We start from the raw sequence: 25,379 nt of genomic DNA, 5'->3' as shown, positions 1-25,379 counted from the left end.
CAGCGGGACACCACGTGATGGGCTGGGACTCGGGCGGGGGGGGGAGGGGGGGGGAAGAGCGGGGCTTAAAGGGACGCGGGATGGGGCCGGCCGCGATGCGCAGCGCACGACGCCGCGGGGAGGTGAGCGGGGCCCTATGGGGGGGTAGAGGAAAGCTTCCCATCCTACCCATAGAGCGGGGTCAGCTGAGGTGACAACAGCCGGTTTTATACAGCCAGGAGTTCCCGCGGGGTGCCGGGATCCCCCTAGGCCGGATCTCTATAGGGCCGATCTCTATTAGGGCCTGCCCATGTCTGTGCGGTCTCGCCCCGTGCTGTACCCACGGTACCCAACCCGAGTAGCGGGGCCTGGCAATAGGCCGGCAAGAAAACGACACGAGAAAACCTCACCCCATAGAGACCCCAATAGGCCAACCCTCAAATAAAGCCCTAGGTGTTGCCTCAGCAATGAGAGGCTGCCCCTATAGCCTGCACTGCAGCCTGCTTTGGGATGAACCCCCCTCCTGTAAGCCCGCTGTTGTGGGGAGGGCTGTAGGTACAGCCTGGTGCTCCTTTCTCTTATCTCCTGCCAGCTGGAGTGGCCCCCAGGTGGTAAAAGCAGACTTTCTCTCAGAGGGGTTGATGTCCAGCTGGGTGTACACAGCAGGAGAGTTCAAAGTCTTCATGACCTGAACTTGGAGTTTCTGGTGAGGACAGCGAACGTGCAACAGCTTCCTCCAGAATCGGCTCCTGTGTTATGTAATGACCGTGTGCTGCTTCCCAGTGACAGCGTTGAGCTCTGACAAAGCAAAGAACCCAAATCCCATTTTGTTTTCTTACAGCAGCTTTTCTCCACCGGTCTGTAACTGCTCCCTCGCTTCCAAGGCGTTGGAGAAACAACATCAAGCAGTTGTGGCCCAGGGAGCTCGTTGGAGTTGAGCATCCTATATCCAGCTTGCAGAGCTGCTTGGTGTTCTGTATAGCCACCAATCATAGCTGAGCATTCTGCAAGGCAGGGAAAGATGGGACGGTCTCTGACCTCGTTTCTGAGCAGCCACTATTGGTGAGGAAAGGAATGTATCTTAGGAAGGAAACAGCTGAGTGTGTGTCATGGATGGCACAGTGCAAACCTCTATGGAGGTGCTGAGTCTTGTGAAGAGAGAAATGCCCATTGCCATGGGCTGATGCCCATCGAGACAAAATGAAGGATGGCTTGCAGGGTTCCCTGTTCCAGAAAGGTTTCTTCCATGTTTTTCTTGTTTACCTTTCCCATTTGCAGTTGTCTTTATGTTGTAAAGAAATGCTGCCTTATGGGAATACACGAAGATGGATGCAGTCCAAGGGGCAGCTGCTGTAGAGGAAAATCTGCTGGTGTGTGCAGCCCGAGACCGCAGGATCAAAAAGGTCTTCAGCTGATGCACGTGGGCATCGTGGCCTGCTAAACTGCAGACATAGCAGAAGTCATGTTAACCTGACTGTTGTGCCAGGTTTGATCCAGCAGGCACAGAAGAGTTGCATCAAGGTGGCACGAAGCCATCTGCTGTGTTATTTTCAGCACTGTGTAAACACACTCGTTTTACTCTGTTTTCACTAGGTTCTCTGCTGCAGCTTACAGTGAAGGCTGGCCAAAGGGTGATGATTAACAGCGATTGTAGCACAGGATCCCTTTTACCTGCCGTCATCTCCCCACGCAGGCACTTAGCTGCATGTCCTGTTGCTTCTGTTCCCTTCCTCCAGAGCGCTCACCATGGTCAATGAGAACCAGCATACCTGCAGTGCCAGTTCCAGCTCCAAGTCCGATGGCGGCAGCAGTAGTGGGAGTGAGAGCTCCAAGGACAGCTCACGCTGCTCCACTCCCGTCCTCGATGCCGAACGTCACGAGCGACTGCGTGAGAAGATGCGGCGGCGGCAGGACTCTGGGGACAGGTGGTTCTCCTTGGAGTTCTTCCCTCCACGCACAGCCAACGCTGCTGTCAATCTCATCTCCAGGTGAGGGCCGCAGGGTAAGAGAAGGGATAGATGGAGCCTCTTTGGTGGAGGGTTGGGAAAGTTAATGAGGCAGGCTCTGCTTCGAGCTCTGTCTCCCCTTCCAGGTGATATAGCAGGTAATGGGGCTGTGCTTTCCTGCTGAGGAGGGTAATGGACACCAGGTAACTTCTCTTCCTTGGAGGCCATGGTGGGGTTGTTGAGAGTGCAAAGATAGAACAAGGCTGCTGTCATGCTCTAGGTCTGAAGCAAAGTGCTGGGGGACAATAGAATAATAGCTGTTTAAAACAAACTATTTTATGGACAGTGTGCCCAGATCTCCAGGACTGATTCCCACGGGTTTTCAGAATCATTCAGCTGCTATAGTTTGTACCTCTATGTTACCAAGGACTCCAGTTTTAGACTCTGAGATTGGTGTCCCATGTATGTGCTGTGCAAAAGGTGATAGTTCTCAGCAGAGCTAAAGGTTATCCTGGAGCCTGAGCCACCATGTATTCATCTGGAGGAGAAGAGGGATTTTCATAACACTCTGTAATTGCTGCACACCAGTGCTGTGATTACTGTAAACAGAAGGGCCTGTTCCAGCCCAGAGCAGGAAAGAGGAAAAGTTAGAGGAGCCTTCATCCCTGGGAATCAGCTGGGAACAGGGAGTTCTGGCATAATCTTCCATCTCAAAGTGAACTGGATGTGCATTATGGTCTACCAGAAGGTGCATCAGTCTAACAGAACATATTGAGTGGAAGTTTATTCTACAGAGAAGACTTAAATTGCCTCCTTCCTCCAAGAGATTCTGTGCTCTCCCTCATTCAGCTCAAACGATTATTATCCTTATTCATTTCACATTTGCCACATGTTTAACTCCTAGTTCCACGCTTTTCTTGGTGACTCCTGCTGCTATCATCCAGGTTTTCCCTGCTCGTTGATGGCGTTCCAGCAGGGAGCAAGGTATCCTGGTGCAGAGAGGTGAGCTGGCTACCTGCTAGGCTGACACAGCTCTGAAATCCACAGGTTTGACCGCATGGCAGCAGGTGGTCCTCTCTTCATTGATGTGACATGGCATCCCGCAGGAGACCCAGGATCTGACAAAGAAACCTCCTCCATGATTATTGCCAACACTGCAGTCAACTACTGCGGCCTGGAGACCATCCTCCACATGACATGCTGCAATCAGACCAAGGATGACATTACAGGGCACCTGCAGAAGGCCAAGAGGCTGGGGCTGAAGAACATCATGGCACTGCGTGGAGGTGAATCCTTTTGTCCTAGAGCCCTTAGTAGCACTGAAGTAGTGTTGCTGTTGCATCCAACTTCATGGCAAAGTGAAGAAAGTAATGGAGGGACTGGATTATTGTCTTTCCAGATCCTGTTGGTGAGGAATGGGAGGAAGAGGTACATGGATTCAATCACGCCGTTGACCTGGTTAAGCACATTCGCAGTGAATTTGATGATTACTTTGATATCTGTGTAGCAGGTACGTGTCTTCTGATGCAAAGTCTGGGGTAGGGTCTGAGATGGGGGGAAAACAGTCCAGCTGTCCCTTTCTGGCCCTGGGTTGTAAGTGGCGCAGTGGGATTGGCTACTTCCTAATTTCTCATTAAACATCTAGGCTTTTCTGTTCTTCATTACCTCCAAAGGCTACCCCAAGGGTCATCCTGAAGCAGAGAGCTATGAGGCAGACCTGAAGTACCTGAAGGAGAAAGTTCTTGCTGGGGCAGACTTCATCATTTCACAGCTTTTCTTCCGACCAGAAACCTTTCTCAAGTTCATGAGGGACTGTCAAGCCATTGGCATCACCTGCCCCATTATTCCTGGCATCTTCCCCATACAGGTGAATTCAAGTTATTCTGGCCTGGGGAGGCAGCGTGGATCCATGTGAGGTGTTTTGGGCTCAGGGCCTGAGGGAGGCCTGTGAATGCCCTCCAATAATTTCTGGGAAGTAAGAGTGCTAAACGTGTGATAAATCAGTAGGTGGTTTGCTACATGAAACTCTGTAAAGGTTTTCTGTACCCATATGGCACAGAGGGATATTAAGGACAGTTGCCTACCTGTTCAGAGTGGTTAGACATCACTGTCAGCATGCTGAGCTCAGTCACTGAGTAGGTAAACATAATGAAATCACCTGAAATGACACAGACAGTCTGTATTACTGTCCTAGGGATGGGGCCTGGCTGCTTGAAATCCAGGAGCCCCCAGTTCTCACTCTTCTGCTGCAAAGCTGAGATCAAGTAGCTGTTACTGGATGGGAGAAAAGGACCTGGGAAGACTGAAATCCTGTGTATCTTCATGCAGGGTTACCACTCTCTGCGCCAGCTGGTGAAGCTCTCCAAACTGGAAGTGCCCCAAGAAATAAAAGATGTGATTGAACCCATCAAGGACAACGATGCAGCTATCCGGAACTATGGGGTGGAGCTGGCAGTGTCCATGTGCCGGGAGCTGCTGGACAGTGGCCTGGTGCATGGGCTCCATTTTTACACCCTCAATAGGGAAGTGGCTACTACTGAAGTCCTTAAGCGCCTTGGCATTTGGAATGAGGACCCGAGGTGAGCTGAATATGCTGGTTTGCTTTAGTTCTTGCACATCCCATCTACTAAATACACAAGGAGCGGATGGGTTGGTTCTTCTCTTCTGTTTTTTAAGTACCTTTCTGTGTGTTTAGATATTCATCCTTCGTGCAGGTCTCTGGTAAAGGGTGGGAGGAAGGGTAGGTAGTGGAGGGAAGAACTGAGGTAGCCTGTTTAGAGGAACCTTACAACCTAAACTCTTAGTTTCCACTTGGAAGAAATGTCTTTAAGTCTCTCAATACATTCCCAACAGGAGCTATGGAAAGACAGCAGGAGAAGTGTGTTGACTTCTGCTTTCTCTGTGCAGGCGGCCTCTGCCTTGGGCAGTCAGTGCTCACCCCAAGAGAAGAGTTGAAGACGTTCGGCCAATCTTCTGGGCCTCCAGGCCAAAAAGTTACATCTATCGAACTCAAGAATGGGATGATTTCCCCAATGGTCGATGGTAAGCTGTTAGCAAGTTGTGCTACAACAGCCTGCTGCATGGTTGATCTCTGTAGTTAGTGGGTATCCTGTGCATACCTTGAGACTGGCAGAAATGATGGTTTATTGTTGAAGAGGTCCCCAGTTGCTCTGTTAATCCTGTGTCTGTTCTCCTTACAGGGGTAACTCCTCTTCTCCAGCCTTTGGGGAGCTGAAGGACTATTATCTCTTCTACCTGAAGAGCAAGTCTCCCCGTGAGGAGCTCCTGAAGATGTGGGGGGAAGAACTGACTGGTGAGGAAAGCGTCTTTGAGGTTTTCACATGTTACATCACCGGAGAGCCCAACAAGAATGGACACAGGGTGAGAGGTGGCCCTGGAAGGGCTGGTCAGTGCGGCACAAGACAACAGTGCTTAATTTCTCTTGTTTCTGTTACCTTGTTCTAAATGAGAACAACAGCAGTTTCTTACCTAAAACTGCTGAGATAGTGGCTGAAGGAGGATACTCTCTCCAAAGAGAATCCAAGAGCCAGAGCTCAGCATAAAAAGGAAGCTGCCACAGCATCGTGCTGAGCTCATTCCTGGAGTTGAGCATACCTGTCCCCCTGAGATAATTCTGTCCTGTGTGAGATATGTTCAAGACCACTAGGGCATTTCTGAGTTCCTTCAGCATCAGTTGGAAACCAAAGGATTGTTGTACACACCCACATTGTAAGCCATCCTCTCTCCTCGTGGTAGGTTACCTGTATGCCCTGGAATGATGACCCTCTTGCTACTGAAACCAGCCTTCTGAAGGAGCAGCTGGAGAAGGTCAACAGAAGAGGAATCCTGACTATTAACTCCCAGCCAAACATCAATGGCAAACCATCCACAGACCCCATTTTTGGCTGGGGACCTAGTGGAGGTTATGTCTTCCAAAAGGTACCGCACTCTTCTGCTGGGTAGCAATAAGTTGTGACCTAGTAGCCTTTATGAGCTAGGAAGGTCTTAGGCTTCCAACCAGATACTGCTTCTGCCAGCTCCTTTTTCTAATGCTTTATTGCTGGGACAAGACAAAGCTCCTCTGGTGACTTAAAAGACAGATCATGTCAACTCTGTGGCTTACCTAGCAGTTTTGTCCAACCTCAAAACAAGAAGTTGTTTTCACTCATAGCAAGTAATTGATGCTAACCACTTCCCAGAGCAGAGCTATCAAGTTTCAGATTAAAAAACACTAAACCACCAATGAAACATGCCTGCCCGCTGCAGCTGATCCCATTCCCAATACAGGAAGCACCCAGGTTTCTCATAATGGCAATCAATGATGCAGTATCTCTATCATCCAGCTTTTCATGCTGATAACTGGGTATCCATCCATCTTTCTCTAAGGCAGACTTCTTCACCAGTTGTCTCCACTGCAGCACTACTGCTGTGGTTACTTCTGGTCTGCAAGCAGGCTTATCTCTCATGCCTGCCTCCTACTGTCATGCATTTTCAGGCCCTACATCCTTGCCACTAATGGCTGCGATAGGAATCTCCTGTGTCAAGGTAAATGCCAGGCAAGTGGCTTGTACTAGGAAACAAAGCAGCTGTGTTCAAAAGGGATCGGAATTGCTAAAGCCATGAAATGAGCAGATGGCAAATGCAGTTATGTTTTCAAAGAGGAAAAAAAACAAAAAACACAAATTCCCTGAGGTGAGGGGAAATCCATCATTACACAATAGCCAGGAAATAGGGGGAGGGGAAGCAGTTGTTGGAGCAGCCAAGCACAGAGCAGCAGTAGTTGGAGGAAGTACAGAATTAGATTGTGTGAGCTCACTGGGAGGACTGAGGACAAAAGATGAGAGTGGACAAAAGGCAGGGTGCTTCAGAGCCCAGCTGAGACTTCTGACTTCTCCCCCTGCTACGCTGCCTTGGCAGGACGCTGCTGTTCATGGGGTACCACGCAGAACAGAAGTCAAACTCAGGCTCCTTCCAGGAACTCTGGCCAGTACTGGCTGCTTTCCAGGCCCAGCAATTGTACTTACACTGCCTGGAGCATATTCTGGCCTGTCTACTTACAAGGGTACAGGACAAATAGCTTGTAGGTTTCCTAAACTGACCTTTCTTGGGCTGTTACCTCTGGTCTCCACAAGTTTGTTCTTTTTTTCTCAGCTCTCTTGCCAATTTGCTTTGCCCTTTGCTCCAGTCCCCTTTGTAATACATATTTCTGGGAATGGACACAGCAGTCTTAGGCTGCCTGGTTGCTAAAAAGCATAGATAGCAACTGTTCTTTTGGTTGCCTGTGCACATGTGTCAGCCCTGCCATGAGTTAAGGCTCTTATTCTTTCCCTTCTCCCACCCTGGCAGGCATACCTGGAGTTCTTCGCCTCCAGTGAGATCGTCACAGCACTGCTCAAAGTGTTGAAGAAATACGAGTTGCGGGTGAACTACCACATTGTCAACGTCAAGGTAGGCTGATATTTACAGGATACTTTCACCACCTCAGGGGAGAAGCAAAGGTTAAAGATTCAGACATCCCCAAGAACAAAGTGAGACATGAAGGGAAAGTGAAACAAGTCAGCTGTGACCTGCAGCTGCTGTCTGATCTCTTAAGGAGGACAGGAAAAGTGCTCTGACTTACTCAGTATCTCCTCCAGCAGCTGCTTCAGGAAGGTTTTCTTTTCCTTGTAGGGCCAGAATATCACCAATGCCCCTGACCTGCAACCCAACGCTGTTACCTGGGGCATCTTTCCAGGCAGGGAGATAATCCAGCCCACCGTGGTGGATCCTGTAAGCTTCCTTTCCTGGAAGGTGAGTCCTTCCTGCTGCTGGATACAGTTGTGATAACCCTGCAAGTTCAGTGTCTGGTTTGTTTTCAATCTGTTAACACCACTTGCAATTGAGTACTGTTGTGGCATTAGCTTTCTGCAGTCTGCTCCCTCAGTGTATTTACAGCTTCTCTCCAGTGAGAGCTTTTCAGAGACACTAAGTAAATACCCGGGAGGCTGGGGAGCCATCACCTCTGTATGAGTCCCCAGAGCTCTGAGCAATAGCTTTCCCTCCTGCTACAGCACAGGGGCAGTATTGAGCCATTTTACTATAAGCATGTCTCATTTCAGCTCTGAACAGTTGTGTTCATGGTACCTCCCACTGCCTGGAAAGCAGGAACCTCCTTGCTCAGCTCTTGCAGCATTTATTATGAAGAAACAAGCCACAGGCATATGTGGTGCTGATTGTCCCAGTTGTGGTAGTATAAAATGTGCATTAAACCCCTACAAACACCTCTCTTTCCTTGGCAGGATGAGGCCTTTGCTCTGTGGATTGAGCAGTGGGCCAAGCTCTATGAAGAGGAGTCACCCTCTCGCATGATCATCCAATACATCCACGACAATTATTATTTGGTCAACCTGGTGGACAATGACTTCCCACTTGAGAACTGCCTCTGGCAGGTTGTGGATGATACTTTTGAGCTGTTGAACTCTCCACCTCAGCAGTGAAAAACTCCTTTTCTACTCCCTTACTTCTTCCTTCCATCTGCTGCCTCCAAGGAGAGAAAAAGCAGATCCTGTCAGGATGTTGGACCATAGGCTCCTAAACCCAGTGAGCGTTGCTGCTCAGAGCCAGGCAACTCTGATCCACCCCTGTTAGAAGCTCTTCTATCCCCAACACAAATGTTCCCAATCCCTTTCCACTGAACAGTAGCCAGAACTTCTGAGCTGAGGCTCTGTGCTCAGCTTGAACGCCAGCTCTGCAGGATGGAGGGGGTGCTTACCATGGTTATGTTGATCACAGCTTGTAGGAGGAACCTTGCACACCAATGTGGTACAGCTCAGTGGAAGTCTGGTAACTTTCTTCAGCAAGGTATGCTGTTTTCAGGGGCAGAAACACTCCTGTCAGCAACATCTATGCAAGGAAGTTGTTGCAGCCGCTACCAGCCATAAAAAGAAGCTCAAGCTTGCACTCCAAAGATGTACTGCATCATAACTAAAACCAGACTCTTTTGTGCTCACTCCAGAAAAAGGTTCAATTTTTCCTAACTTTTCCTCTTAACTGTACTGCCTGATTTTTAGGGTTGGTTTTTTTTAATGGGAATATGAATTCCACTTCTGGATGTGATCAAATAGAGCGATTCCTACTTAAAGTACAATAAACTTCACGTGTACAAATGTCTTTCGTACTAGACTAAATTACTGTAAGCAGCACAAAGAGTAATGTTTGCAAATTAATCACCTTGGCCCAAGGGAAAGGTTTAAGAAAACAACTGAGTGCTGCCTCCATTTCTAACACATTCCCCCAAAGGAAATATGGTCAAAGGAATAATCATCACTTATGGCCCCGCCTCAGTTCTGCATGGCCACAAGAGCAGTAGTCCTCTAGTAGCTATAGGAAAAAAATAACCTAATCTTTCTTGACCTAATGACTCCAGCAGACTTAGGCCTTGCACCAGTGAAAGAAGGGGCTGCCGAGGTTGCATTGTCCTTAATCCTGCAAAGCTACCCCAGGCTAGGAAAACAAGACCTTGGGGCAGCTCTCAGTGGGATTTCAAGATCCCTGCTAAGCTGCAAGCATCTCTTTCAAACAAGCAAGGAAGAAAAGCCTTTTCCAGATTCTTCAAACCCTCTCATTACAGCTGTCTGAGACTGGGCTCATATATCCAGGGTAATTACAGGGCATCAATCACAGGAGCAAGTAATGGGAAGGTTGGGGGTCAGACACGCCTGTCTTCCCCCAGCAAAGCTTTTGGTGCTCAGCTGTTCCCAGCAGGTTTCTTCATCCCTAGCCCATTCAGTGCAGAAAGGAACCAGCAGGAAGCAGTCAAGAGGTTGACCACCCACTGAAAGCCTTAATGAAGAGCTGATGGACTTGGACGGGGGGGTGGGGGGGCATGGGGGCCAAGTGGGAATCATCCCAACCACCCAAGGGAAGAGCCAAATTCTAAAAATAAGGCCTCTGTTCACACTGACCAGGGTCAGTCCAAACTTTGGAGTCAACAGCATCACGTAGCATTTTCACAGACACATTCCTGCTCACTGCTTCAAAACCAAGGTTTGCTTAATCCCCTACGTGACACTAAGCTCTCGCCTACAAAATACATACATAAATAATCAGTTAAGGGAGGTCCTATAAAGTATTTTTTTGGCATTTAATCCGAACTCCCAACAAAAAGGCTCTAGCAGAGAAGGGAATGCAACCTCAACCTCACAACAAAAGCAATTAGGTAAGTTCTCAAGTTTGTGGCAGAAGGGAGACACAGTATCAGTCCTTTAAATAAGACCTTTCTCTAGGTTCCGCCTCTTCCTGGTTGTCCTTTGGCTATCACCTTGCTTTGGGCCTGCAGCACTGTTTTTAATCACACACGGGTAGATCATGCACTGCTTTCTTGACTGCAAGAGACCAGCTCTTTGTTGTGACGGCCAGCTGTATCCTCCATGCCTGAAATGATCAGCTGCAGTTCAACAGTGTCCTCTGATGCTGAGTTGGAATGCTGTGAGCTGACGCCATCTTCCAAATGCCTGAAGTAGAGGGGGCAAATCATAAACACAGGTTACCCTTGAAGGACTGCAGCCAACCTCACAGCACCAGTGAACACAGCTCTTCCTCCAGCAATGGCCAAGTCAAATGCCTCACCATTCACTTAGCAGGCTTTTTCCATCCTCCCTGTGTTACTGTAGCCAGCAAGGGAAGTGAAGAGTACAAATCAGTGTGACAGCCTCCTCCCTCTGCCCTCATTTCAGCACTCGCTCTTATCACAGAATGGTTTGGGTTAGAAGGGAACTCAAGGATCATGAATCTCCAACTCCCCCGCCACAGGCAGGGCCACCAACCTCCACACTGAATACCAGCCCAGGCTGCCCAGGGCCCCATCCAGCCTGGCCTTGAACACCTCCAGGGATGGACAGGGCATCCGCAGCCTCTCTGGGCAGCTGTTCCAGCACCTCACCACTCTCACAGTAAAGAGCTTCCCCCTGACATCCAACCTCAATCTTCCCTCCCTCAACTTAAAACTCATTTCCCCTTGTCCTGCTGTTATCTACCCTTTCAAAGAGTTGACAATCACCTCTATGTCCCTGCTGGCCACCCCTCTTCTGATGGAGCCCAGGATACCCTTTGCTTTCTGAGCTGCAAGAGCACATTGCTGGCTCATGTTAAGTTCTTCATCCACCAGGACCCCCCAGTCCTTCTCTGCAGGCTTAGACAAAAGGACTGTTCCTTGCAGTCTGTATATATACCTGGGATTCCTCCAGCCCAAGTGCAAAACCTTACACTTTGCTGTGTTGAAAAGAACACTGTGTAAAATGAGGTGTTAAGCCTGTATGAACCTTTAGGAGGCAGAGGAGGAAAGTGACTATTTGAGATACTGGGCTTTGCTTGCTCATTCAAATTTATGGCAATTTGCCTGACCCTGGTTGCAAGTCACCACAGTCCTCCAGCAACAGTATAGAGCCTGTTTGTTCCCTAAGTGGGCTCTGGAGAGGCAGAGGATTCATGGATTAACATCCTGTTATGTGCCTCTTTGAACCCTTATCAGAGGCCTGCAGATCCAAAGATAAACCCACATAAAGCTGAAAGCTATTTCCCCTTGTTTTGGGCAAGTCCCATTTCTTGATGTATTCAACTTCTCCTTTCAACAGCGCTTTGTCTAGGGTGGGAAACGCAGGGAACATCAGTTGTCCCTTTGTGGTGCTTGCTGGTCCACCACAGAGCCTGGCACCTTCCACCTTTCAATTCCTTGGTAAAAGCACACACACAGCCACACAGTAAGGAGAAGCTGTTTCCCATAGAATGACATAGGTGTGTGGGACTCAATTTACATCCCTCTAATCACAAACTGCCATTTGCTTATTCTCTTTCTGATGTGACGCTTCACAGGAACAAGGAAGCACGTGGGCTCAGATATAACCCTGTGTTCTGGCAATATGGGATAGCCCTCCCTGGAATCTTGGCACCTTGAGCTTAGATCCAAACCTTTTAACCCTTATGGTTGTACCAGAGGCTTCAGGTTCAAAGAATAAAAGCAGCCTTAAGTGCTTACCTCAGAGAGGAGGCTTCTGGTTTCGACCTCCAAAAGCCTCTGCACTACACAGCTTTGTAAATATCGTCGTCTCCATGTTCTCCAGGCCTTTTCTATCAGCCGCTGCCGGTCCTGCCAGGAAGAAAGGCAGTGCACAGATTAGATCATAGAATGGTTTGAGTTAGAAGGAACTCTTATAAGCCACCTGGTCCAATTCCTCTGCAATCCACAGGAACACCCACAGCTCCATCAGTGCTCAGAGCCCCATCCAGCCTGACCTCGGGTATCCTCAGGTATGGGGCACCACCACCTCTCTCTGTACAACCTGTGCCACCTCCTCACCACCCTTATCGTATAAAACTTTTTTCTTATATCCATTCTAAATCTTCCCTCTCTTTGTTTGAAAGCATTTCATCTTGTCCTGAGCAGAAGGGAGACAAACGGACAGCTGGCATTTCGAGGAGAAAGCTGGACAAAGGAACCACAGCAACAAACTGGGATTTTATGTGCACATTTGTGCGTCTCTAGGTCTCATTAGGGAAGTAGTTGAGGCAGCAAGTATAGTGGGCTTACTCACTAACACCCATCATTGACACCCATGTGGCAGTACCACTCACCAACACATGTGCCAGCATCACCACCCTGCTGGCTTCTTTCCACTGCTGCCACCCCCTTGCCAGACTGTGCAGCCTCCTGGCACGCTGGCACCGGCGCATTGTCACTGTATGATGCCACCACCTCAGATATTTCCTCCTGTAGGCAAGAAAATGAGGAAAACAAGCTTTTGTCAGGGAGTCTTTCCCTGGTGGCAGAACAACGACAAAGCTCAGAGCCCTCCAACTCCGCCTACCCAAGCCAGTTCTCATTCCACTCATCAGAATCCACCTCTGCTTTATACTCCTGGATCCTGGCATGCACAGGGATGGGTCCTACCAACTCATGTCTCTCTAGCAGCCTTTCAGTCCTCCTTTGGCTTCTGTAGATCACCAGCCAGCGGTGAACAGCACTGGGAAAAAACCCAAGGGAAGCAGCCGGAGCTGAACCTTTCTCTCTGCATCCTCTCCTTTCTAGGAAAGAAAAGAGAAATCACACAGGAACTAACACGGGAGCTAGAGGAAGAGATTAGAGTTGCCACGGGTTCTCAGTCCTTTGGACACTAAAAACAGAAGCAGTCCACGGTCAAAATTTGACTGCAGTGAGCAACTACTTCACAGAGAAACCCCAGTGATTAGGTTGGCAAGCACCCCTCCCCACTCACACACCCCATATGGCCCCACAAAAGGAAGAGAGAATGAGGTATCTTACTTATGGACAAAGACAAAGACATCTTCTTGCTCTTCCTAGCACCTATCAGGGTACTGCATTGCCTTGAGCACTGGGAAAAGGCAGCTGCTTTTGTCCAGTAGTTGCAGGCCTGCAAACAGAATTAACACAGCTGCAGCCAAGAATAAACACATGCACATATACAGCACAGAAACTAGCCTTACAGAAACACTTATGTTCATATCCCTGCAGGTAGTTTAATGTGCCAGACCCCAAGCTGGAAACTGCACAGATGAGATCCCAGCAGGACTGACTCAGCCTTTCAAAAATCAATCCAGCTTTTTGTGGTTTATTAACTGTGAGGCTTTTGAAATAGTATGCTCCTCTGACAGCTCTGTCTGCTCTGCAGGGACAGTGATTATTCCATCCCATCTTTGAGCAGAGAGGAAGGAGTGCTCTTGTCTCTCTGGTCAAAAATATCCCCACTCCTTAATACTGTGCCCCAGATGGTTGCTGTAATCTGTGCCAGATTACGGTGAAGATGTTTGCACAGTCTGTAAAGAATTTTAAGGCAGTCACCACAGTCAGGACAAGCCAAACCAGGTTTTCCTACAAGCCTTGTCAGTGCAGCTCAGTACTTAGTGACCCACAAGCCAACTGGGAGTCCTTAATCATCTCATAAGGACTTTCTTCTTACCTGTTTCACAGTGGCCACAGACCCCAAGTGTAGGGCTTGCTGTCCCCTTGAGGCCAACCGCCAGCGCTGACAGGCTCTAGCTTGAGAACATCCATGCCACTTGTGGTCTCTCTCCTCTCTCAGCAACTGCTGTTTAGCTGCCAAGAACTTCACTTTCCATTCTGCAAAACTCCCCTCCAGAAGATGGTGCTCCCTGACCCTTCTAAAATAACAGAGGGCTTCTTGCTGCCTCAGTCTGCAGGCAGTGACCTGGGCCCAGGCAACTATGCACCTGAAAAACAGTCCAAACACAGAGAAGTGTTCTTTATCAGCACCAGACAATGGACCAAATTCCACCTTCTCAACCCACCGTGCAGTGTTATAAGTGGCCAAAGGAGCATGACTGCTTCCTTCTGGCCATTCCAGTCTTGCTGCTCTTTAAATATCCCTACAAACAGAATACAATGGCATATTACATTTTCCCCTGCTGACCAGAAAAAAAAAAGAATTAAATTAGTCTGCCTGATCTTTCTCTGCGCCAGCAGCTGATCTTTAGGATGATGCCTTATAGAGAAAGGCTGTTTACTTGTCGGATAAGAGTAATGACACTGCTGAAATTTCCTTCAGCACAATCCCAGCAGACCCAGTTAAGTCTGCCTGCTGCAGAATCAAGCTGGATTCAAAACAGCATCTCGTTGTGAAGAAGCAGATTTTCCTCTTGGCTGAAACGCTCAGGGCCTGCAGCACACAGGATATATGGCTAGAAAAGAATTATTCAAATTTTATTCAAGATATTATTCAACAAATAAACAAATCCTACAACATGTACAGAAGGAGTCACAATTAACAGCACTGCAAATCTGCACCTACGATAACTCCTCCTCTATCTAGTGCTCTGATGCACAGTGGGCAGCCTCCCTGCACAACCCCAAACACAAATCTGCTTTAAAACTCTTGGCTCGTCCTGTCGGTTCCTCATTCCACTTGGGTTTTCATTATGCAAACTGCCGCACTGCACCATGGGACGGAGGTGTAAATATCCTCTGCCTGGCAGGCTTCTCTGAAGATCAAGAGAATCTATTGCAGGTTATCCTAGCATGAAAAATGCCCCCCTCGGAAGAAACAGGGCTCAGCCTGTACCACAGCCACACGGACTGGCAAGCTGATTTATTTATTGACATTAAGGTGAGAAATTAGAGGCGATCTCCCATCAAAAGAGAGCTCAGAAGGAAGATTAATGGTGGAGACACTCTACGGGAAGGAGCAACATGAAGGACTTCTCTGAAACACACTTCCCGCTAGGGTGCCACCACACAGCTTGATATGCAGAAGAAAATGCAACTGGGTGGGGTGAGCATAGAGCCTGAGCATCGCAGCTGCTAAGGTTTCACTGTGTTTCTTTTTTGTTGCTGCTTTTTTCCTCTGCTGACCTTCTCTCCTTCTCAGGCTGAGCCTGCAATTCATAAGTAAATCTGCTAGGAACAAACCTTCGCTTCCCATGCCTTAAATGAATCCTTGGCATAAATCATCTCACTGATCAAACAGGTCTGAATACCCTGGATCTGCTGCTACATAAACTGCTCTTTACGCAAAGCTTCCCTTGGAAATGCTTCAAAGAAAGGAAACAAACCTGTGCAGGAGGAGACACTCCCAGAATAAAGCAGCCTTTTTCAGCTGCCTTGTTTGGCAGCGCCACATCTGCAGGATCAACCTCTTTTTCTCCTGGCAGCTGTGCTGAACCCATCTCTGCTGCAGCTCCTTCATGTTACACTTCCCTACGAGAAAAGATGGAAGCTTGATGAAATAAGTTTGACTTCTTCTCCCACCCCATTTAAGAGTCCACACAAGAGCAAAGAATACACCTGCTGCAAATTACAGCCTGGGGAATCTTAGTCTGGCCCATCATTTCCCAAGCAGCTGAAAAGACTACTCAGTTCACCCCTTCCCCAGTCAGCCTCATGCCTTTCCCATGCCAGACTGCATCTCCCTAGCATCAGTTATGCACTGCAAAACAGGGCATTAAGGCTTTCACTAGCCCCTAGATTAATGTTCACACACCTACAACCAGAAGTGGGAGTTTCTCCAGCCCAACCATTCCCAGTGTTATTATACAGAGGCAAATGCTGCTGTAGGATGGAGTAACTTACTTTGGCAGTAGGAATGCCAACGCCGAAGAGCATCAGCAGTCATCTGGTGGAGGTGACACCTGAATCTCTGATCAGCTTCCAGTTTCTGAGCCAGTCTCTTCTTCCATAAGCTGAAGGCCATCCGGCAGCAATTGAATTGGTATTTATGGGCTGCTGCTACTTTTTGGTTCTTGTTCTCTGCAGCCCAGCGATGCCATATGAGAAAGGCTCTGAGAAAGGCAAAGATCATTGGAGCAACTGTATGAATCTGACTGAGTTATTCCTACATTTGTACCTGCAACCTTAACAATAAATACATATGAGAGATTTTAGGAAATGCATTGGATCTGTTCACATCCTTCCTTAAGTAAATGTCAGGGTAAACCAAAGGCGGGGCCAGGTGTAAGGGAGAAAGGTGTTCTGTCCTGGCTATGCCAAGTCTTCTGTTCTCTGCAGCTTCTGATTAAGCAGAGAGCAAGGCCAGTTCAGTAGATAGGAAGTTACCAAGGCTTGATACCAGCAGCACTCGGCTCACTCTAACTTCTGTGGCAGCTCATCAGACCAGAGAGAATGGTGTTTAGATATAACAATTTTGAAGCAGGAAAATAAAATAATGGGCTGTAAAACTTCCACTGAAAAAGGAAAAAAGAGGAAATTTCTGGAAAAGCAAGTGGGGAGCTCCTGAAACAGACAGCTTTAGGAAACTTCTGAGAAGCACAATATCTACCGAGACAGCTGAAGAAGCCTGCAGTACTGCTGGGCCTTTGTGAATTGCCGAGTTCGAGTGGACCAGATGATGAAGTACTTCTGCAGGCAGCATTTCTCCACTTGGTGCCAGGAACTCTCCACCTCCTTCTCAGAGCTGCAGTCCTGTAATCCAGAAAAACAAAGAGGTTCTGAAGTGGCACAGTCACACCCTGCAGCTCAGCCTGTTCTTGCTGCTATGACTTTTGTGGAAGTGGCATCTAACTTCCCAGCTAACTTCCTGTTGCTAACCCCCCCCTACTCACACACACATCTATATACAAGGGTCTGACATCCTTTTTAAGTCCTAGGCAGACTTTCAATTCAACTAGAAAGTGAACAGGAAGCGCTGCCCTAAGACGTGTCTCAACCCCCCACCCCCAGGCCTTCTATCTGACCGCAAGAAGAAAAGAGCAGTGAGATCTTCCATACCCTGATACTGAAACCCAAAGGCTCTTTCCTCATTTGGGCTGTGCAAAAAACAGTTATACATTTACATGTATTACATCATTTTTAGGTCTCACCTCTTCCCATGTAGAGTAACTGACAAGAGGCTGGACATTACTGTCTGCACTTTGCAGTGTCAAAGACTGGAACTGACCTCCCACAAACCAATTTTCTCTGCAAGAAAAAAAGTGTCAGTCAGGAAAGTAAGAGAAAGAAGAAAGTATCTGTAAGGCTGTTGTGAGATGATGTGGGTGACCATCTTGAAAAGATTAATTTGACCAGAACAAACAAGCTGCAACCCAAGGAACCAGTCTCCAACTCACCCAGATCCAGTCCTCCATGGAGGAAAGGAAGCCTGCAAGCACAGCTCTCCACCCAGCTCTGCTGGCAGCTCTGCACACTGGTGTAGTTGCAGGAAGGAATTGCAATAGGGCAGGTATGCCACATCTTCAGCAGTCAGAATGGAGGAGCAGCTCTGCTGGCTGCTATCACTAAAACTGTATTCCTGCACATAAGGAGATAAAAACATGCCATGAGATAAATGTCCTAACAGTGGGATCACTCTGCTAACAGTTCTGACAGTATCACTTACACCTCATTTCAGCAAAGAGTCAGGAAAATCCAGAATGCATCCAAAGGAAATGCAGGCTAGGATGTGCAAACACATCCTTGATGGGAAAGCAAACCATCTCAGAGGCAGTGAATATGCCTGTTTGACCTTTTTTCAGTGATGGGCTTATTTCTATCTCATTCCTTCCACCTCACAGCCACAAACAGGAACAAAGTACATAAGAGAACCACGCTAAATCAGCAGTTCCCAGTACCATTAAACGAAGAGGGCTGAGAAAGAAGTGAGTTTACAGCTTCTGATGATACAAATGCCAGGACCCTACACCCAGAGAGCACTTCAGGCCTAAACACTGAACACAGTTTCTTAATTACAATACCACGTGTTGAAGCAGAATTTATTTCCTGAAAAAATCCCATTTTCAGAGCAGTTTGTAAATAGAGGGCAGGGAGAGGACCTGTAAGAAAACTTCCTCACCTTTTCCAGTGAGCTTTGAGAGGCAAGAGTAGTTGGAGCACTGCTGTGAAAGCCAGAAGATGTTGAATGTTCCTCACAAAAAAGCACAGCTAGAGGTTCTTCACTGTGAGAGTGTTGAGGACTTTGTTTGCACATCAGCAGCATGAGACACTTCTGGTGCCATAATTTCAGAGCTTTTCTGAGTCTACGCTCCTCCAAAGCCTGAGAGAAAGAACTGAAATAGAAGATATTGAGATGGCAAAGAGAGATACCAGAGGGGAACACTACTATAGACATGATGGCAATGGATAGTACAAGAGGTTTTTTCCAAGGGGACTGGGAGTCAAGTGGACACTACCAAAGAGGGTTTCAGGAACTGGCTTTGTCACTCACTCAGCTCTGCAGTGCTCATACAGCCTCTCTTTCCACAACAGATACACCCTCTGGAGTTTCATCTTTAGGCAGAAGTCATCAAGAGAGTAGCCTGTTTTCTCAGGAAACTGTGTCACTACAGCCCACTGTAGCTGGCTGTCATCTCCTTCTGTTGCAGTCATGTGAGATACTGAGCTTGTAGCTGGTCCTTGGCCAATTATAGAGATTGACAAGAGACAACAATTGTCAGAAAGCATTTGTATGAAACTCAGTTCAGTCCAGCTCTCTAACAGCATTTTTTCAAGGCATAAGGCTTTCTTCTGGGTCTGTGAAATAGGAACTGAACTGCCTATAGCATTAGGGACACATCCAGAACAACTAGCCCTCCACCCACTGCCTATGGTATTCCTTAGATCCATGTATTGAGAACTGGAATGGGTTGCCCAGAGTCCTGGGGGATGTCCTGTCCCTGGAGACCCTCAAATTCAGGCTGGATGGCTTAGAGCTCTAAGCAACCAGATCCAGCTGTAGATGTCCTTGTTCACTGCAGAGAGTTGGACTGGAACACCCTCAAAGGTTCCTCAAAAGATTCTACGATTCTCTATCTGTGCCTCTCTGTTATCAGGCTCTTTTCAGCAGTTTTTCAGGTTTCTCCGCTTTCACAGTGGAGAAGGAATAAGTCTCAGCACCTCCAAATCTTAGATTCTGCACAAGCCCCAGGACACTCACCATAATGCTGCCTCCATCTCAGGAAGAGGAAGTCTATCATTGCCTGCTTATTGCTTTTTCTGACCTGCAGCATCTGGAACCACAGCTGGAAGTATTTTCTCATTGATTCTACTCTGAGATGAATCAGGATGCTCTTGTAATGCGCCTTCAGCTCAACAGCCTCTTTCCATGCACTGAAGTACCTGAGAAAAAGAAAAAGAGAAACAGAATATTTAAGTACTAAATCTTTTTCTGGACTTTGACTTCTGAGCCAAAGAAGTTCCTACTACCACTAAAACGAAATCCATTTTGACCAAAATATATTTCTACCTTTACTCCTTAAAGGAAATAAAAAGATGACTTGAAGATGGAACAATACATCACTATCTGGGTTGGCAACATCATTCCTTGGACTTCCAGAATAAACTCTTTATCACACTAAAAATACATCTCATCAACTTACCGGGAGACCAGGTTTCTTTGGATCTGAACTCTCAGCCCTAAAATCTTTTCCTTTTCTGAGTATCGGGACTTCCACACCTGGAAAGTGTTTTGTAGCCTCTTCTTTTCCAGCAGGGTACGTGCTTCCAGCAGCCTGCCTTCCTCATTGCTCAGCAGCTCCTTCTGAAGGCGCCACAGTCTGAAAGCTGCTGTGTTACAGGGCAGGAACAGATTGACAGGAAGAAAAACAACTGAGAAGATCTTGAAATAGCTTAGTGTCACACAGCAATCATTCCCAGGCTGAACTCCAGCTGTCTGCAAATGGCACTTAATGGAGACAGATCACACTGCTGGAGCAACAGTATCTGCTACAGCTGAATTCATATAGGAAGCAAGACAAAAGTGTATAGCAGGGCAGGTGAGCCACCCTCCACCACTACAGATATTAGCCCAGCTATTTGCAGGATCAGTTTCTGGAAGAGCCAGGTCAATGCAACAACTAGACACTAACCAAGAAACACAGTCAAACAGTGGCTCCTTTCAAGCTGCTCCACAGAACATGTGCTTACCAGTAAGGCGTCTCACATCTCTTATTGCTTGAGCTCTCCAGCAGAACTCATCTCCTCTCTGCCTGCGATGAAGCTGTGTCCACAGTTCACTCTCCACCCTGAAAGTTGCAAGTATCCCTTAAAACCCTTCTGTCCAGACAGGTGCAAAGTGAACGCAGAGCCTCCCTTCTCCTTAGGTAGCCCTATCTTTTTGTCTGGACTTCCTCTCCTGCCTTCAGAATCAACAGGCTGAATGATGGTCTTTTCCTCTGACCATCCATAGTGTCCTTCTACAGACTGTGATGTTAGAGTGGAACAATACTATTTACATCCATATCCCATATGCAGGAGATAGCTGAGCTCAAGAAAGAGTACAGGACAACTGTGTCAGACACAAATCAGACTGAAACAGTAGGGCATTAAAAGCTCTAAGGTACTAATTATTGCAGCAGTTATCTGCAGCAATACATTCACAGACCTGGACACAAGTTTTACACTACCTGACAAAAATTTCCTGTAAACCTCCTCTTGTCTGGGATACCAGTAGGAGAATCCTCTCAGCTTACCTACAAGCCTGCTCAGCTTCCTTCATGTATCCTTCTGTAAGCTGGTGCTGAGCTGAGGTTGTCATAGTTGCTAATCTTCCTATTCCAGAAAAACCCACCGATGAACTTTGGGTATAAGAATATGACTCAGACTGTGCAGCTTGTTTTTGGCTCTGTTTGGCCACAGCTTCCTTCCACTGAAGAAGATGAAACCACACGGTTAGAACAAACTGCAGGCAGAATATCAGCACCAGGGTCCACATCCCTGAATTCCAAACAGGTGCCACTTGTACTGTCCCTGGCCCATCCTCACCTTGTGGAAGCTGGCAGCTAGAAGAGCTGACGCATGCCTCTGCTGGGCTACCTCCAAAGCACCAAGGGTCTTTGGAGGCTGCTGTTGCCTTGCTACAGCCCTCTTCCAGATGGCATGGTCCCTCCAGGCATGGAAACACCGAGTTATCATTTTTCTGTCACGTAAGTGCTGGAAACTTTGAGAGAAAAAACAACAACAACAACCAAGTGAGCTCCAGTTAACACACAAACATTAAACACAGCCAGGAGATGGCAATCAGACTTCAGCCATCACACTGAAAAAGAAGTGTTTCAAAACATTCTGTCTACAGAGTGAAAAACCTGCAGCCTCACACACCACATTAAGATATCCATCTCACGCTTCTCTAATCCACAGGTCACAAATTTCAACCCCATCTCACAAATAAGCCCCGTTCTTGAACTTCACTGACTGGAATGAGCATGCTACAATTTGCTGCACTGAAAAGTCATGTGTAGTACCGATGCTTCTTCATCACTATAGTAACTGAGGTTCGATTTAGAAGGTAGAATTTTAAAGGTAAAAATATTGGTTTTTAAAGTACATTCCATTCTAGACAGACAGCTTTTGAAAACAACCAGACGTAGCTCCTGAGCCAACCATGGCAGATCCACTGTTAAGTCCTAAAGCCAGGAATAGTTCCTCATCCACTTTCCAGCAGCTTTCCTCCCATTAACTACCAGCACACTCACATGTAAATTCAGCGTCCTTTTTACCTTTGCTCATTCATGTTTGGAGACAAGAAGCTGTTCTCTGACACCTGAAAACAGACAGAAGACAACAGTCATTCCAATACCCTACTGTCAAAGACTTTGCCTGTGCCCAGCATAGTAAGTCATTTTGGATGGAGACCAGAGCAGTTCTGCTAAGCATTGTGTATTACATTGGGTGCTTTTGATATGTGAATGCTCTCACACACTTCAGACATTAAAAGGCACAACAAAACTGGAATCTTGGGACCCTGCAACTAAGCAGGGTACAGAATTGCTTAATTCTTTTGGTCTGCATGTAGATCATGGGAATGTAAACAGGTCTTTACATTCCCAAGAACAAACAAATGAACAAGCAGGTGTATAGGAAGATGCATGCAAGAAAAAGATACAAATGTTGAGATGGAGTAGGATCAGAAAAAGGAGATTCTGACCATTCAGAGCCAGAAAAATATATGACAAGCATTTCCATCGCTGTTGGGCTTCAACTTTGCACCTCTATCAAAAAGTAGAAATAAGCACAGTATCTGCTATTAGGGATGCTACACAGTGAGCCCACCCTCACCTCACTGGGCACAGTTTCCTGTGTCTGGCTTCCTTCTTCACAGCACCGTGGTTCTCCAGCACTCCTTTCTACAGAAGGTTCTTCAGAGTGGTCAGGAGCTTCCCAATTCCTCCAGCTGCTTTGCTGGAAGTGTTTGTTTCTCCTTTGTTCTCTGTTTGCATTCACATGTTCTATGTTGGAACAGTCACCAGTGTCTTTTCCAACCTGAGTGTTGAAGGGGCTGGACTGATTGCTGTCTCCCACTGCCATCCTGCTGGCTGCTTGAGATTTACAGTCACATATTTCTTCTAAGCCTTTGCTGGACTCAATAGGAGGTTTGGAGTTCTCGACTTCTACAGTTTTAATGCTAAGCTTCGGTATTGGCCTAAACTCTTGATCTCCAGAAGAAGTGACTCTTACACACACTTCCCTTGGAGTCCCATACATGGATACACCAATGTTCATCTGAGTCCCAGCCAACCACGTTTCCAGTGACATGTGCAGACAGTCAGGGTGGGTTTTCTTCCAAGGCATAGCGCATAGGGATGCCTCACCAGATGTCCCATCTGCTTTAAGAACCTTCTCATATGAATGATTTTTTGTACGAACATAAAAACCACCAGTTTCCAGAGTTGGCTTTGACTGGGACTGGCATCTGAAATAAGGGGGGCAATCACTGGAGGAATCTTCTTCTGTATCCACAAGCCTGCCGGAGCCCACCCCAGCAGACAGCCTATCTGGATGGATGCCACCTAAAAGTTTGGTTCTCCACATGCTCGAGTCAATGTATCTGCATCTGTGAGAGACAGAGATAGGTTCAGCACGCCCAAAGTCCCTTGTCACTGCACCAAGGCTCGTGCCTTTAGCAAACGGGATGCTCCATCTCAATCTTGCCTGAGCAGCACTGGTTTTTACTCCAGCTAGCTGTTCTCCTGTGCTCAGGATAATGGGAGCTGGATCATCAGGAGCAAAGCACAAACTGCCACCGACTGGAGAAGAGTTGGGCTGCAGAGGAAGGGAGGCCCGGCTTCCCATGAAAGCAATTTCTTGCTTCAGCCTCCAAACTGAACAATACAAGGCAGCAGAAATCTGTGAGGACAGCAAAAGAGGCTGAAGGGACTCCAAATTAGATGGACTGAGATCACTTGAAGTCAGGGTTGAACTACAACAGATGTTGACACTTTCCCTTGAGCTCCTCGAAGAAGCTAATTTGTGCCTAAGAGGACAACCTACAGCATGAAATAGCAAAAGTGTATTGACCAGTGATGGGTTCCCAGTATCCACACAAGACACAGAAGGCGGCTGCTGCTTTTCCAAAGGGTAATCACTGCTCTTGTTCCTTCCTTCTAAACAGTGATGATAAGCAGTAGGCATGGAGCAGCTACCAGCTGCCTTTGCTTTCTAACTGCACTGCTGAGGAAGGCCAAAATTCTCATTCCTTCTCCCTTCTAAGCTATAAGCCTCAAGGTGAGAGTGTCCCTGAGGGAGTTTTGCAGCAGGGAGTGCGGACACAGCAAGATGGGGAGACCTGTGAGCCACGTGCTTTGAGCTGTGCTGCTGCAGCTTAGAGTAGAGATTATTTTGTGGCTGGAAGCAGGAACTGGAGAACTGACTGGTGGTATTCCAGAACAGCTGAAAAGTCCAGGAGAGGTCAGTCTGTAACAGCCCGGGCTTTCCCTGCCCAGCTGACAGCAGTGAGGTTACAGACAGCCCTGTTCTGCTGTCTGCCTGGGAGTTACACTGAGTGCAGCAGCCTCAAGCCAGCGATGAGAAATGTCTGCTCAACTTCTCACATCCAAATGCAGATCAACATTCACATCCTTCCGAAAGCATCTTTACTCTGAATAAAAACAAGAAGTAGTATAAACATAGGAGCATGCATATTTCTCAACCCATCTTCCCTAGTTTGCCACAGGCTTTGGGTATTTTCCTTGTAAGTCTCTCTGTCCCCAAAGCACCAGCATTAATCCTGGAAGTAATATGGACACTATTACACTTCCTACTGTCAGCAGACAATCACAACTGGCAGAGCAGGAATGACTGAAGGGAAAGACTTAATCCGCAACAAAACTGCTGGAAGAGAAAGACTTTAAAACAAACACAAGTCACAGCAATCTGGTTCCATCTGGAATACGATGATTACCCTTCTCTTCACTGATCAGAGATCAAATTCATGTCTCCTCCATGCCCTTTTTCTTCAAGGCTGCCAGCAATGGTACTGCCTGGACTTAAGGTACTGCTTAACTGCACGTCAAGTGGATGTTTCTTCACAAATTGTATTACAGCCCTGCAAAGGCTCAAGGCTACACAGGGCAGTTTCTCCTTGTCCACGCTACAGGATGGAACCATGTTTAAACATGCAGAGAATCTACACTGTCCACCAGTTTGGAAGAATTACAACACACAAGCGAGACCTAATTTGCAGCCTTAGTCAGATGGTTACACATATAGATCTCATGCAGAACAGATCCTTACATTGTAGATAACAGCAGTAAGTGCCATTCAAGGGGACTGTGCTTTCATTCCCTCAAATTTTAAATGCAAATGCCAATCACTGTCATTCCAAGCATTCTTTGCCATTCCTCTTCTAAAAAATGAAAATGGTGGGGAGAAAAAGACACACAGCTTGATCATCTTTAAAAAATAACAGCCAACATAAGGAAAGAAAGACAGCATGGCCTAGGAAATAAACGCCCACCATCTTTCTCAAACACACTCAAGTAGCAGGTCTCCATTCAAATGGCATTGTTTTTAAAGCATATGAGCCTCAGACATCCCTGGCTGCAAGCAGCCGTACAAAGCCCTTCAGCAACCACCACAAAGTGGGAATTGCCAAATGGACAGCAGGTCATCATGCAGTGTCGCAATTATCCTGGGGAACTGCTGTTTCTGCCTTTTGAATGTCACCAAACACATCATTTTTGTTTTGTATTTTTTTCAAGCCAAGTAGAAGTTGGCAACTTACAGAGTGAGCAGACAAAGCA

The 25,379-nt window shown here is 47.3% G+C and overlaps 2 protein-coding genes across 2 annotated transcripts; one reads left to right on the top strand and one right to left on the bottom strand.

Annotated features, from left to right (window-relative positions):
- Window positions 1-39: 39 nt before the first annotated feature.
- Window positions 40-9,074, top strand: MTHFR (methylenetetrahydrofolate reductase). The gene is made up of 12 exons (XM_072354215.1): window positions 40-122; window positions 1,716-1,967; window positions 2,973-3,211; window positions 3,325-3,435; window positions 3,599-3,792; window positions 4,254-4,504; window positions 4,833-4,967; window positions 5,126-5,306; window positions 5,682-5,864; window positions 7,272-7,373; window positions 7,596-7,715; window positions 8,204-9,074. The coding sequence occupies exons 2-12, from the start codon at window positions 1,726-1,728 to the stop codon at window positions 8,399-8,401; spliced, it is 1,956 nt and encodes a 651-aa protein (XP_072210316.1). The 5' UTR covers window positions 40-122; window positions 1,716-1,725; the 3' UTR covers window positions 8,402-9,074.
- A 1,061-nt stretch (window positions 9,075-10,135) lies between these two features.
- On the bottom strand, window positions 10,136-24,212 carry C20H1orf167 (chromosome 20 C1orf167 homolog). Its single transcript, XM_072354595.1, has 20 exons — window positions 22,417-24,212; window positions 21,858-21,901; window positions 21,124-21,298; window positions 20,832-21,007; window positions 20,287-20,384; window positions 19,740-19,923; window positions 19,298-19,479; window positions 18,590-18,776; window positions 18,218-18,431; window positions 17,496-17,677; window positions 17,250-17,346; window positions 16,709-16,851; window positions 16,003-16,211; window positions 15,486-15,630; window positions 13,877-14,147; window positions 13,222-13,330; window positions 12,767-12,983; window positions 12,534-12,669; window positions 11,938-12,048; window positions 10,136-10,417 (listed from the first exon to the last, which is right to left on the bottom strand). The coding sequence occupies exons 1-20, from the start codon at window positions 23,767-23,769 to the stop codon at window positions 10,358-10,360; spliced, it is 4,293 nt and encodes a 1,430-aa protein (XP_072210696.1). The 5' UTR covers window positions 23,770-24,212; the 3' UTR covers window positions 10,136-10,357.
- Window positions 24,213-25,379: the final 1,167 nt, after the last annotated feature.

Source organism: Excalfactoria chinensis, chromosome 20, assembly GCF_039878825.1.
Source record: "Excalfactoria chinensis isolate bCotChi1 chromosome 20, bCotChi1.hap2, whole genome shotgun sequence".
NCBI classification, from domain to species: Eukaryota; Metazoa; Chordata; class Aves; order Galliformes; family Phasianidae; genus Excalfactoria; species Excalfactoria chinensis.
This window is presented reverse-complemented; position numbering and strand designations above follow the sequence as displayed.